Source organism: Oncorhynchus clarkii, chromosome 1 (assembly GCF_045791955.1).
Source record: "Oncorhynchus clarkii lewisi isolate Uvic-CL-2024 chromosome 1, UVic_Ocla_1.0, whole genome shotgun sequence".
NCBI lineage: Eukaryota > Metazoa > Chordata > Actinopteri > Salmoniformes > Salmonidae > Oncorhynchus > Oncorhynchus clarkii.
Window position 1 is genome coordinate 58,146,195 of NC_092147.1, and position 15,457 is coordinate 58,161,651.

At 42.0% G+C, this 15,457-nt stretch overlaps 1 protein-coding gene across 4 annotated transcripts in view; it reads left to right on the forward strand.

Moving 5' to 3' along the window:
- Positions 1–15,457, forward strand: part of LOC139409548 (excision repair cross-complementation group 6) — a 50,101-nt gene that overhangs the window by 17,677 nt on the left and 16,967 nt on the right. For 2 of the 4 annotated variants that reach the window (XM_071154870.1, XM_071154862.1), the window contains exons 9-13: positions 3,895–4,026; positions 4,596–4,754; positions 10,849–10,984; positions 14,555–14,728; positions 14,961–15,137. In XM_071154870.1, coding sequence (XP_071010971.1) covers positions 3,895–4,026; positions 4,596–4,754; positions 10,849–10,984; positions 14,555–14,728; positions 14,961–15,137 — 778 coding nt within the window. The remainder of the gene's footprint in view (positions 1–3,894; positions 4,027–4,595; positions 4,755–10,848; positions 10,985–14,554; positions 14,729–14,960; positions 15,138–15,457) is intronic. The other 2 variants (XM_071154881.1, XM_071154890.1) reach the window with 2 other exon arrangements.

The following is a 15,457-nucleotide window of genomic DNA, read 5'->3' on the forward strand; positions in this document are numbered from 1 at the left end:
GTCTTTTCTTAGCAAGTTGTTCCTAAATCTTGTTAGCCGCTAATGCTAATCTCTAGTTAGCTAATACATGTACTGAGTAAGAGCAAGCGTACTTAGCTATACTGCCTGATAATACCAATGATTGTGTAGACCTAAATCAGCATGTTTGTGCAACAGTGTCTTATAAATTAAAGAGGTAAACGCAAAGAAATAATATTTTAGCTACATGAAGTTGCTAAGAGAGAACATTCAATGTAGCCAAAGATTATAGGGTTCCCTAAGAAACAGCTATCCTAACCTGTCACAATAACTCCTCCCTGGCATTTTCATTCATTGTAATTTCAAACAACACTGTATTAAAAGTGCCCACTATTATATTATAACTATATAATTAGAATAGACATTCTATTCCCATGATTCCAACAGTTAATCCAAGTGTTTTGCTCTAAATTGCAAGACAAATTACAACATTTGGTTAAAAATAAGGCCCAGATTACTTGCCCATATCGTGCAGCCCTATGTGGCTGTGTGGAAATTATCTCAAATGCAGGAATTGATGAAAATTATGACTTTTTGTGGGTTGAAGTTGAATTGAACGCTATAAAACAATCAGAATGGAGAAAGACCCATTGATATCACTTAGAATGTATGTGTTGCCACCCTAGAGTCACGCACTACTCATAAAGCACATTTAGAACTTTTATTATAAAAATTAAAAATAAACATAAAATACATAAAAAAATGTAAAAAAATATATTTAAAAAATACGGTGATATAATATTTTGGCCATATCACCCAGCCCTAACCTTAGTAGGGAATCAACTAAAAATGTATTAAATGAATTATCCCAAGTTTATCATAAGACATGAACGGAATGCATCAGTGATCCGTATTTCCTGCAACTTTCTGAAGAGGCAACGAGAGTGCCCCCCGTGTGTGTGTGTCTCAACAACTTTGTGTAGCTTTTAGTGTTGTGGGAAAAAAAATCTCAATTAAATGTGAACTACAAAGTAGCCTTTGCTTATCTGGCACAATTTTAATGATTCTTTTCGTTAATCCAGTGGGTATTTGGTTTGAAAACTCTACCATCACATGTGCACTACAAAAACACATCTAAAAAAAGGTTTCTTGTTAGGTGCACACTTCAATTAAAAGGTTTCTACACCCCAAAAATCGAAATTGGAATTAGGCAAAAAATATAACTGATTTTATAGGGCCCTACTTAATGATAATTTTACATAATTTTACCTTAAAGATGCAGTCAAACGTGATTTGCCTGTGTTTGATATACATTTCGTCACTATGAAGGTGGAATAGTATTGTGAAAATTATGATAGCCCGCTGTTTGAAAAGTGGTGGGATGGAGTTTTGGTCTGCCCAGTAAATGAGTTAATAGACCAATAAGAAATAATTCTGAACCTCTCTGCCAATAACAGCTAGATTTCAGTTTCCCCTCCCCACTCAGACTACTCCCCGACAGTCCTAGCGAAATTCTTGCTTGAGAAATTGCTCTTTGCTAAGATTTTTTTATTTTATTTTTTATTTAACCATGCAAGTCAGCAAAGAACAAATTCTTATTTACAATGACGGCCTATCCCAGCCAAACTCTTGCCCGGACGACGCTGGGCCAATTGTGTGCCGCCCTATGGGACTCCCCATCACAGCCGGTTGTGATACAGCCTGATATCGAACCAGGGTCTGTAGTGACGCCTCTAGCACTGAGATACAGTGCGTTAGAACGCTGCGCCACTTGGGAGCCCAGTAAGAAGCACATTTTTTTCTTCAACCATTTTAATTGAGAACAATCACAGTAAGGTACTTAATAATTGTTACCCATGAAATGATTTCATATTGAGATAAAAACAGCTGCATTGGACCTTTTTTAAGATGTGTATGTATAGCATTTTTTTACCTTGAATTTATTTTTCAAGGTAATGTGGGCTATTTACTTCATTATTCTGTTTTAATAAAATCCATAATTTGAACAAACATTGTGGCATTTCATATCTTAAATAAATAAGACTTTAATCTCAAGAGAAGACCGGTTAAAGGTGTAATATTCTCTTAATTAGAAAATAGTCCTGGTCATATAGACCTAGACGATATTCAAAATGACTAACTATTTGTATTTATTATGGATCCCCATTAGCTGCTGCCAAGGCAGCTTCCTGGGGTCCAGCAAATTAAGGCAGTTTATACAATAGATTGTATGAATTCATTCTCAGTAATTTAATTTGTAAAATCATGTCTTACACAATACCACAAATGTTTCCAATCTGGGAGATAAACTCGATAAAGTATTCAATAACTTTGCGGTGTATTTCAGATGGAATCAAAGCATTAGTATGTACCAGAGGCTGCTAAAAACACAGCTCCTTCCACAATTTTGCTTAAACCGAGTGGAACACACTGATGCAAGCGGCTTCATTGGCTAATTTCTCTAAACAGGGGAACAGCACCAAATTCACAGAGAATATGTTATAAAAGATGAAGAAGCAATACTCCAAGCAGCAGCGTGTCAAAGCTGATGGTATACTGGTTGATGGAGTGGGATTGGTGTGGGCTGTGGGTGGTTCGTAGGTGGCTCTTGACAAGTCTTTATTAGATTCCCCATGTCTTACTCATTGTTCGGAAGAATTATGGTCCAAATCAGATTCATTGACTATATGAATCCTATCAATTTAAATTGACAATTTGGGTGCAATCAAATAGCCTAATTTCTCAGATCAAATTATATTTCAACAAAATAATGTTTCAGGAATGCTTATCTTATCCGTTTCTAACTACAGAAACGATTTCAGTACAATCTAAATTGGTGGGTTTCGAAATCCTCTTTCTTGTGCTTTTTGAGGTGGAATGACTCAGGAGGCTGAGAGAGCGGTTAAGAAGAGCGAGAGGGACGGGAAGGGAGTGAGAAAGGACAAGAGAGGGACAGGGGGAGAGAAAGAAGGAAAGGAGAGAGAGGAAGGGAAGTGTGTAGAGAGAAAAGCGTAATAAACTGAGCCGATGCCTTGACTTAATTAGTGTGGCTGGTCTCAGCAGGCCAGCAAAGAGCAGCAGTCTCCCAGCCTTAGTGACAGGACCAGGACCAAATGAAGATGGATTCCGGTCCTCTCCCTCTCACACCTTTCCTAGGGAACCCACTCCACTAATTGTCTGTATCAATCTTCATTTGCTGTGTGACGACTCTGCCACTAACTGCCCTCTCGCTCTATGCAGCTAGTCTATTAAAAATACACGTGTCCTGGCTGGTCTAGTGGTAATCCCGTAGCCTCCGGCACACGTCTATGCCGGCATAGGTTTGAATCCGGCCTACTGCACTTTGACACAGCCTCTATCTTTCCTCACTATCACCTTTTCTCTCTATCTGTTCAAGAATGTCAGAAAAGACCATGTAAATATATATATATAAAAATTAAACTGCCTTAGATTGCCCTCCTTAAAACGGCTTAAGAATTCCCTATGCTAACTGATAGTGATTACACCAATTACTCACACATCCCTTTGGGTTTTAAAGAGCAAGGTTCGGGCCGCAAATGTTTAGTGGTCTTGTTTCAGCATGGGACATCTCTGCTGCTCAGATGCACATAAGGGTCTGGGCCCATATTCATAAAGCGTCTCTTAGTAGGTGTGCTGATCTACGATCAGTGTAATGAAATTAGAGGTGGGACCTGATCCTCGATCGGCAGTCCTACTCTGAGACACTTTGTGTTGTGGGCCTAAGTGTTGTAGGGGGAGAGATCCAGATGGGACTGTTGGGCCTTGGGGAGATTTTGCTGAGTCAATACAAGAGTGTGTAGAGGGGGGTGGCGGGGCTATAGTGACTTATGTGACAGTAGCACCTGCTCCCCTGTAGGAGGAGGAAGAGGAAAGGGAGAGGATGACAGTAGTGATGACTGTTTTCTCTTTTTACAGGCGGTGGAGGCGGCTGCGGCTGAGAGAGAGGGAGGAGAAGAGAGAGAGAGGAGAGGAGGAGAGTGACCAGAGTGATGCTGAGTTTGATGAAGGATTCAAAGTGCCTGGATTCCTCTGGAATAAACTCTTCAAGTAAGTAACAAACAAAGTAACAGCTTTTCCCAATTGTCACTGTATTTTGTAATGTTTATGACTAATGTTTATGTTGATACCTGTTGAATATGAACTCTGATAGTGTAAATGATTATATACATAAAGTATGTCTATAATAAGTTGTGTGTGTGGACCAGTTTATTAAAAAAAAACGCATTCAGTTTTAGATTTGGTTTTATCATCACCACAGAACATCATTGTAAGTATAAGTGAAGCGTATTGAACTCAAAGCAGGCAGATTGTTTTGGACTGTATTCAGTTGAGTAACTTGAGTCTGAGTTGAGTAAAAAAGTACTCAAGTAGAAAGTGAGCAAAGTGGCTCACAGCTGATCAGTCTCTACACTTCCGGTCTCTTTATCTGGAATCGTTACTGACAATGACCTAACGATTAATTTACCACCACACACACTGTGCTCTTTGTGTTTGGGCGGGGGTGGATTTTTGACAGACGGGGATGTTTGTGTGTGTGTGTGTGTGTGTGTATATTAACAGCTGTGTGCGCACGTATGTGTGTCTTTTGTCTCTTTCTGTGTGTGCGTGTGTTCCAGGTACCAGCAGACAGGTGTGAGGTGGCTGTGGGAGCTACACTGCCAGCAGGCAGGGGGAATCTTGGGGGATGAGATGGGTCTGGGTAAAACCATCCAAGTCATCGCATTCCTGGCTGGCCTCAGCTACAGCAAACTACGCACACGAGGGTCCAACTACAGGTACACGGGCATGCACACACGTACACCTGACCTGGGTTAAATTATTATTTGAAGTTTTTCAAGTACTTTAAGCATTTGCTCTAGCCTGCCGAGAGGGCCAGGTGGGTGGGGTCTGCATTATTTGAGCTTTTATATTAGTTCCATTGCAACAGGCAAGCTCAATCAGGCGTAGATCAAGTATTTGGATCCTAGAGATAGATGGAGATCACTCCTTGGAAATAACACATTTTTGCATGGACATTGCCATTGAGGACTTTTTAAAGTAGTCTTCTGGGTAGAACTTCCTATGGGTTAATGAAGGATCACACAATTCCATCCAGCTCATCAGCAGGGATCAGCCAAAGAATTATACTTGTGAGCAAACATTACATTACCGCAGGTGGTTTAAATCGCCAACCATGGCTTTATACCTGTTCAAACAACAGACTCCAGGTGGCAGTATGCACCCTTTCAGTTTGTTTACCAATTCAGTAGTAGTAGTAGAAGAAGAAAAATAACTACTTTATAATGGAGATGGCCTCAATTGTGCTGCTCATGCCCACAGATGCCATAATGGGACAGTTACAAAGATTTGTCGTCTAACTAAGTCTATGATTTGGACCCAGGTCTGACGCTCGCACGAACACACACAAACTCTAGCCGTTATGGTGTGTTCAGACTGGGAGTCTGTGTAGTAATGAATATTTCATTAGGGTGATTTGTGCTGGAGAGTTTTAGTCTGAATTATTAAACATGTTTCAATTATTAGACTCCTCTCATTCTCTACTGCAGACACCAAAGGAAACGTGGACATGACACGTGTGTGTGTGTGTGTGTGTGTGTGTGATTCTTAGTGGACGTGGTCACAGGGGCAGAGGGGGCCAATTAAACGTGAACCACATTAAAGCATGTTGAAGGCGGGGCCCACTGGTTCCATACACACACTCCAGAGGGATTGAACCTCTCTGATGGTCAATACTCTGTCTGCTGTCAACGTCCACAAATTGATTGTTTGCAAACTCAATTATGCCTCTATCAATGGTTTCCACCAAGCAGAGGTTCATGGCAGTTAGGGCTGTGACGATAATTTAATAACCGTGTAAAACCGTTTCAACGTTATAACGTTCTTTATCCATAACCGTCAAAATAGGCCTACGTTCATTTTTCGGATAAAAAAAAAAAAAATCGTATTTACTCTGTTGTCGTGGGCCTCCCAGTGGTTAAGGGCAGCGCCAGCTGTGCCACCAGAGACTCTGGGTTCGTGCCCAGGCTCTGTCGTAACCGGCCGCGACCGGGAGGTCCGTGGGGCGACGCACAATTGGCATAGCGTCGTCCGGTTTAGGGAGGGTTTGGCCGGTAGGGATATCCTTGTCTCATCGCGCACCAGCGACTCCTGTGGCGGGCCGGGCGCAGTGCACGCTAACCAAGGTTGCCAGTGTTTCCTCCGACACATTGGTGCGGCTGGCTTCCAGGTTGGATGCGCACTGTGTTAAGAAGCAGTGCGGCTTGGTTGGGTTGTGTATCGGAGGACGCATGACTTTCAACCTTCGTCTCTCCCAATTGGATACCATGAAAAAGGGGGTAAAATAAAATAAATTATTAGAAAGATCTATTGTCGTGTAGCTAAACTTTGCCAAATAGTGGGGGTGTTTACTAATGACTATAATCAATTGTTTTGCTAACTTAGTCTATCCATTAAACGTTCTACATCCTCCTCTTTTTAACTGTCCTTTTGATGCTCAAGCAGCTTTAGAACACTATAGGCTATGACACTTCAATAAAAAGTGTTTTGATTTGTCAACTTTCTTTAATACAATGCACGTTTTCATTGCTTGCTAGTAAATAAATAAATACATATATTTTTTTAAAGCAGTCGACAAGGTTGTTCTGGCTCTGAGGCCTATAATGCGGTAATGTTATGTCAAATGGACAATGTGCCAATCCTCATATCTGCCCGGTCCTGGCCAATATATCATGTTTTAGCATGTTCATGCACGGCCCCATGTTGCAAGGATCTGTACACAATTACTGGAAGCTGAAAATGTCCCAGTTCTTCCATGGCCTGCATACTCGCCAGGCATGTCACCAGTTGAGCATGTTTGGGATGCTCTGGATTGATGTGTACGACAGCGTGTTCTAGGTCCCACCAATATCCAGCAACTTCGCACAGCCATTAAATAAGAGTGTGACAACATTCCACAGACCACAATCAACAGCCTGATCAACTCTATGCAAAGGAGATGTGTCGCGCTGCAGATACTGACTGGTTTTCTGATCCACGTCCCTATGACCAACATGCATATCTATATTCCCAATCATGTAAAATCCTTAGATTAGGGCCTAATTATTTTTATTTCAATTGACTGATTTGCCTATGAACTGTAATTCAGTAAAAAAGTTTAAATAGTAGAATGTTGGGTTTTATATTTTTGCTTAGTGTATATTCCTCACAGTATTTGAAAAATCTTTCCAACACTCTCCCCCTCGATAATCGGCATCGCTGATAAATAGGCAATGGGCATGTTGCATGTATTTCTTTCTATTTTAATCATTGTCAATTACATCTTCATACTATAGCTTGTGGCATCAACGCATGTGACATTGGTTGACAGGTGCTTTTATGGGGGGGGGGGGGGGGGGTGTTTCTTTAAGAATCAAACGCTCCTGTCATGATTTAATCTTGGCTTTTTCAGTAGCTTAGGCTACTTTGTCTCATTACTGCGTCCTCTCTTTGAAGGACATATTTCTATGCAGGGTTTGTGACATTATGTGAATATTTTGGGAAAAGTAGAAAACCCATCGGATTTCATTTGAATGGTTTTGTGCGTCAAAATAGGATCTGTGTTGCTTTTTTTTTATTACAGGAAAGTCAACTGATAGGCATACAGTACCGGTAGACACAAACTACCGGGTCAAAAGTTTTGGAACACCTACTCATTCAAGTTAAATTTTTTTTTATTTTTACTCATGACAGCTTTGCACACTCTTGGCATTCTCTTAACCATCTTCATGAGGTAGTCACCTGGAATGCATTTCAATTAACAGGTGTGCCTTTTAAGTTAATTTGTGTAATTTCTTTCCACAATGTGGGTGGCAGGCAGCATAGTGGTTAGAGCATTGGGACAGTAACCGAAAGGTTACTAAGATCGAATCCCCGAGCTGACGAGGTAAAAATTTGTCGTTCTGCCCCATAACAAGGCATTTAACCCACTGTTCCTAGTCCGTCATTGTCAATAAGAATTTGTTCTTAACTGACATGCCAAGTTAAATAAAGATTAAATAAATTAAAATGTGTTTGAGCCAGTCAGTTGTGTTGTGACAAGGTACGGGAGATGGCCCTATTTGGTAAAATGCCAAGAACAGCTCAAATAAGCAAAGAGAAAATACAGTCCACCATTACTATTAGACGCAAAAACCATGTGTAGCTCTGTGATGAAACTGGCTCTCATGACGACCGCCACAGGAATGGAAGACCCAGAGTTACCTCTGCTGCAGAGGATAAGTTTATGAGTTACCAGTCAGAGTTCAAGTAACAGACGCAGCTCAACATCAACTGTTCAGAGGAGACTGTGAATCAGTCCTTCATGGTGCAAAGAAACCACTACTAAAGGACACCAAGAAGAAGAAGAGATTTGCTTGGGCCAAGAAACACAAGCAATGGGCATTAGACCGGTAGAAATTTGGCCTTTGGTCTGGAGTGCAAATTGGAGATTTTTGGTTCCAACCGCCGTGTCTTTTTGAGACGCGGTGTGAGTGAACGAATGATCTGCATTTGAGTTTTTCCCACCATGAAGCTTGGAGGAGGTGGTGTTATGGTGTGGGGGGTGCTTTGCTGGTGACACTGTCTGTGAATTATTTAGAAATCAAGGCACACTTAACCAGCATGTTTACCACAGCATTCTGCAGTGATACGCCATCCCATCTGGTTTGGGCTTAGTGGGACTATCATTTGTTTTTCAACAGGACAATGACCCAACACACCTCCAGGCTGTGTAAGGGCTATTTGACCAAGAAGGAGAGTGATGGAGTGCTGCATCAGATGACCTGGCCTCCACAATCCCCCGACATCAACCAAATTGAGATGAGTTGGACCGCAGAGTGACGTAAAAGCAGCCAACAAGTGCTCAGCATATGTGAGAAAAGCATTCCAGCTGAAGCTGGTTGAGAGAATGCCAAGAGTGTGCAAAGCTGTCAAGGCAAAGGATGGCTATTTGAAGATTTTCAAATATAAAATGCATTTTGATTTGTTTACCACTTTGGGTGAGGGGGGGGGGGGTTACTACATTATTGAATGTGTTATTTGATAGTTTTGGTGTCTTCACTAATATTCTACAATGTAGAAAATAAAGAAAAACCCTTGAATGAGTAGGTGTTTCAAAACTTTTGACCAGTAGTATACAGTTGACTTAGGTTGGAGTCATTAAAACTTGTTTTTCAACCACAAATTTCTTGTTAACAAGCTATAGTTTTGGCAAGTCGGTTGGGACATCTACAAGACATTTTTCCAGCAATTGTTTACAGACAGATTATTTCATTATTTCCAGTGGGTCAGAAGTTTACATACACTAAGTTGACTGTGCCTTTAAACAGCTTGGAAAATTCCAGAAAATGTCATGGCTTTAGAAGCTTCTGATAGGCTAATGGACATAATTTGAGTCAATTGAAGGTGAACCTGTAGATGTATTTGAAGGCCTTCCTTCAAACTCAGTGCCTCTTTGCTTGACGTCATGGGAAAATCAAAAGAAATCAGCCAAGACCTCCACAAGCCTGGTTCATCCTTGGGAGCAATTTCCAAACGCCTGAAGGTACCACGTTCATCTGTACAAACAATAGCACGGAAATATAAACACCAAAAAAAAAAAAGCCAGACTACGGTTTGCAACTGCACATGGGGACAAAGATCGTACTTTTTGGAGAAATGTCCTCTTTTTGGAGAAATGGTCTGATAAAACAAAAATAGAATGTTTTGGCCATAATGACCATCGTTAAGTTTGGAGGAAAAATGGGGACACTTGCAAGCTGAAGAACACCATCCCAACTGTGAAGCACGGGGATGGCAGCATCATGTTGTGGGAGTGCTTTGCTGCAGGAGGGACTGATGCACTTCACAAAATAGATGGCATCATGAGACAGGGAAATGATGTGGATATATTGAAGCAACATCTCAAGATATCAGTCGGAAAGTTAAAGCTTGGTCGCAAATGGGTCTTCCAAATGGACAATGACCCCAAGCATTCTTCCAAAGTTGTGGCACAATGCAATGGCTTAAGGACAACAAAGTCAAGGTATTGGAGTGGCCATCACAAAGCCCTGACCTCAAACCTATAGAAAATTTGTGGGCAGAACTGAAAAAGCGTGTGCGAGCAAGGAGGCCTACAAACCTGACTCAGTTACACCAGGTCTGTCAGGAGGAATGGGCCAAAATTCACCCAACTTATTGTGGGAAGCTTGTGGAAGGCTACCTGAAATGTTTGACCCAAGTTAATCAATTTAAAGGCAATGCTACCAAATACTAATTGAGTGTATGTAAACTTCTGAACCACTGGGAATGTGATGAAAGAAATACAAGCTGAAATGAATCATTCTCTATACTTTTTATTCTGACATTTCCCATTCTTAAAATAAATGGTGATCCTAACTGACCTAAGACAGGGAATTATTACTTGGATTAAATGTCAGGAATTGTGAATCTGAGTTTAAATGTATTTGGCTAAGGTGTATTTAAACTTCCGACTTCAACTGTATATCTTTCTTTTGACTCCGTTTAATGTTGTGTCAATATGCAACAGATCCTCCATCCTGGCATTTCCGTATTTGTAATAACCTGAATAATAAGAATAAAATGCCATGATAATAGGGAAGTGTTAATTGCTTGTTTCAAATGGGTTTTATTAAGCTGCATGTCCATGTAACAAGTGTACGAATCGGAACGGTTATGGCCAACTACCGTAACATCATTTTCCAAGTCTGTCACAGCCCTAATTTGGCTATTTATGTCGGTATAAACACTGTGTGAATGAACCATAACATGCCAGCAGCCTGACTGAAACACAAACCCTGAACATTACCTGATTGTGTGTGTGTGTGTGTGTGTGTGTGTGTGTGTGTGTTCCAGGTACCAAGGACTAGGTCCTACAGTGATAGTGTGTCCAGCGACAGTCATGCACCAGTGGGTCAGTGAGTTTCACACCTGGTGGCCCCCATTCAGAGTGGCTGTCCTACACGACACGGGATCCTTCACCCAAACAAAGGTAGGGGGTGTGTATTCAGGTGCTTTTCTTGTGCTGTATCTTTTCTCCTGTCAGCATTTTGTGGAGGATTCCGCTCTGAGGGAGATGTAAATTAATTAGTGGTACACTGGTAGATATTAATTACTTTACACTGTAGATCGCACCCAGCAAGTTGTGTGGGTGTGACACAGTGATTAATGGGTGATGCAGGCTGGGCTGTGGGGGGGATACCTACTGTAGTCAGTTGTACAACTGAATGCATTCAACTGAAATGTGTCTTCCACATTTAACCCAACCCCTCTGGGGGCGCAAGTTTTTTATTTATTTTTTTAGTATTTTTTTTAAAAAGGGGTTTCCTTTGGGGGGGCACCAAAGAACGGTTTATGCAGAGTTGGCTCCTCATGCCTCCCCCTTCTTTAATAGTGAAGAGCTGCAAACTCCACATGCACCTTTAATTAACCAGTCTCTATGGTACTGAGAAGTAATGCGTCACCATCAGCTGGCGGTGTGAGGACTGGAGTTCAGTGAAGGTGACATGATAGAAATGTAATGAGTAGAGCTGACACAATTCCCTCTTCTTCCTGAAAGACAAACATATCTGTTCTACACAATACATACATTTTTATTTTTATTCTCTGTAATACCAATTTACCCCACCGAATACATTCTTTTTAAAGGGCAAATAAAAGTCACCGAATTAAGTAGCGTTTTATATCTTCCTAACATGCTGACCACACTGCTCGCGTCGCAAAATAAATGGACACATACATGTTATTCAATCATTGCACCCACACTGCTCCCGCGAGACAGCGAGCGAAAATAGGTGGTTCTATTTGTGACACTCAAGTCCAGCCTCTCAAATCTCCTCATTGGTTTTTAGGAGACCACGTGGGTGATTGAAAGATGAACTGATGTCCACACTCCAGTCGGTTGTAGTAATGCTGTAAAGTTGGTTGCCAACCGCCAAATCAAGTCCAACAAAGAAAAAGAAGCCTGTAGGATGGAGGAGCAATGATAAGAAACAAATTCGGTTAAGGTTTTATCTGAATTAATTATCGGAGTAGAGTACCTTGTGTATTTCAGGTAAAATAACCCAATATTTATATCCCAGCACAAATTAGCTATCAACAGCAAGCTAGATTGCCATAAATGTTTAATGCAAATTTGACCTGTCCACAAATTATTATAATTGGTTCAGAGTTTGAAATATCAAAACAATCTGCGTGTCCTAATCGCTTCTGGTGTGGCTGAACAAAGTCAACGTGCGCATGCAGACGGGCGCGTCTGGTTTGGCCAGCACGTAAGTCTGAGGGTGGTTCCAGACTTGGAATTGTATTAACACACCACCCAGGGCTTTTGCTTGCGACATGTACACTCAATAAAAAAAAAGAAACGTCCCTTTTTTAGGACCCTGTCTTTCAAAGATAATTGGTAACTTCACAGATCTTCATTGTAAAGGGTTTAAACACTGTTTCCCATGCTTCAATGGTTCAATGAACCATAAACAATTAATGAACATGCACCTGTGGAACAGTCGTTAAGACACTAACAGCTTACAGACGGTATAGACAATTAAGGTCACAGTTATGAAAACTTAGGACACGAAAAAGGCCTTTCTACTGACTGAAAAACACCAAAGGAAAGATGCCCAGGGTCCCTGCTCATCTGCATGAACGTGCCTTAGGCATGCTGCAAGGAGGCATGAGTACTGCAGATGTGGCCAGGGCAATAAATTGCCATGTCTGTACTGTGAGACGCCTACAGGGAGACAGGGAGGACAGCTGATTGTCCTCGCAGTGGCAGACCACATGTAACAACACCTGCACAGGGTCGGTACACCCAAACATCACACCTGCGGGACAGGTACAGGATGGCAACAACAACTGCCCGAGTTACACCAGGAACGCACAATCACTCCATCAGTGCTCAGACTGTCCGCAATAGGCTGAGAGAGGCTGGACTGAGGGCCTGTAGGCCTGTTGTAATGCAGGTCCTCACCAGACATCAGGCAACAACGTCGCTGGACCAAACTGGACTGGCAAAAAATGCTCTTCACTGACGAGTCGCGGTTTTGTCTCACCAGGGGTGATGGTCGGATTCGCGTTTATCGCCGAAGGAATGCGCTTTACACCGAGGCCTGTACTCTGGAGCTGTATCGATTTGGAGGTGGATGGTCCATCATAATCTGGGTCGGTGTGTCACAGCATCATCGGACTGAGCTTGTTGTCATTGCAGGCGATCTCAACGCTGTGCGTTACAGGGAAGACATCCTCCTCCCTCATGTGGTACCCTTCCTGCAGGTTCATCCTGACATAACCCTCCAGCATGACAATGCCACCAGCCATACTGCTCGTTCTAGGCGTGATTTCCTGCAAGACAGGAATGTCAGTGTTCTGCCATGGCCAGCGAAGAGCCCGGATCCCATGGAGCACATCTGGGACCTGTTGGATTGGAGGGTGAGGGCTAAGGCCATTTTTGCTGAGTTTATTTAAGTGCACTAAAGAGGAACACTGGGTACATATAGAGGATGCTCATCCCCAGAATCGTTTTACGTGTTTATTTTCAAAGGATAAAGCTAAGCACATTAACAACTTCATAGTTAAGAACACTATAACAATATGGAAGAAACTGAAACGTGTTCTACAAGCACCAATATCACTCCCTAAAAACACCCCCATGGAACAGTCCTTGTATAGCTTTTCAGAATTCACAGATAAATTGGTCTACATGGAAAACTAAAGGCATAGGAACCTTTTAATGACTTGATAATAGGAAATAAAAGTATTTCCATGACAGAAATAAAAAGCAATTTTGGACTGACCAATGTAGATATTTTCAAAAGTTTAATTCAAGAAATGTCAATGTTGAAAAGATATAACATTTAAGGCAAAAACGTGGATGTCGATTTAAAGCACCACCCCCGCACCTCTCACATTCAGAGGGGTTGGGTTAAATGCGGAAGACACATTTCAGTTGAATACATTGTTGGACAACTGACTAGGTATCCCCGTTTCCAGTCTTGTGGGATCCCTATTTGAGTCAGAATAGGATATTCATGTGATGGGTAAGATATACCAAACCTTATAGAGTGCCTATACTACTGACGATCTCCTAGGAAAAAATACTACTGGAACCAAGACTTAAAAAGAACTGACATTGGCACAAGAGGGGAATGTTGGAACATAACACAATTACAGTTAATGAAAATGTATGCTTAATTTACACGTACAAATTTACACGTGACAACATTCTCATTCTACAGTACAACTAACAATGACTCAATAATCCACGCCTTCTGGGAATGCTATAAAGTCAGAAAGTTAGTGAATGTCAGAAGTATTACATTGTAAATTTACTTTTAATATGTCTGCATATTTCAAGACATGGCATATGAGGGTGCAGGGAGATACCTGATTGGTTGGATGATACTTTTCTGTACTTAACTGGAAAGCAACCAATCCACCATCGTTAACTCAATGGAAAGGTGAAATGGTTTATTATCTAAATGTTGAAAGTGCGTGGGCACTCCGTGTGGCGGAGAGTCATTTGGGCGCTTGAGAGTGATGCGGGGGCTGATTTTTCTCGCTCTAGGAGAAGTTGATATCAGAGATGGCAGCATGTCATGGTGTCTTGATAACGTCGTATTCAGCCGTGAGGATCATGCAGGAGACCCTGCAGAGATACGACGGCTGGCACTACGTTATACTGGACGAGGGACACAAGATCCGCAACCCTCACGCTGGAGTTACCACCGCCTGCAAACAGGTACCCTCACACAGCTCAATAAACCGTTGGTCAGCAACCCTGGTCCTGGATAGCTACAGTATAAGTATGTGGTATAGTGTTTTGTTCCATCCAAGCTGCTAATCAAGATTTTTTCTTCCCTTTTACCCGCTTGCTCTCTCTCTCACCCTCTTTTTCTCTCTCTCACACACACCCCTCTCTCTCTACCTCTCCCTACCTCTCTCACTCTTTCACTCCCTTTCTCCGTCTCTAGTTCCGTACTCCTCATAGGTTCATTCTATCTGGCAGTCCTATGCAGAACAATCTGAAGGAGCTGTGGAGTCTATTTGACTTTGTCTTCCCTGGCAAACTGGGCACGCTGCCTATTTTTATGGAACAGTTCTCTGTACCGATCACCATGGGGGGCTACAGCAACGCTTCACCTGTACAGGTAACACACGGACACACAATTTGGCATCAAAGACGCTCTCGTCATTTTCGGAAGAAGGGAGTTGATCTTACTATTGTTACAAAAGGTCATTTCTCAGGATTTGACATCAGGATTTGATTCACATGGAGGGGATGGAAGAGAGGTAGGGGATGGATAGAGGGAAAGAGAGGGAGGTAGAGGGTGGGGGGGGGGGCGCGTGAGAAGGGATGGACAGAGAAAGAGGCGGTGAGCTGCTAAACGATGATCCTCAGTCATTAGTGTCCAGTCATTAATAACTCACCGACTGGATTTAATTATTTAACTGGCTCTAGAGGTAACAC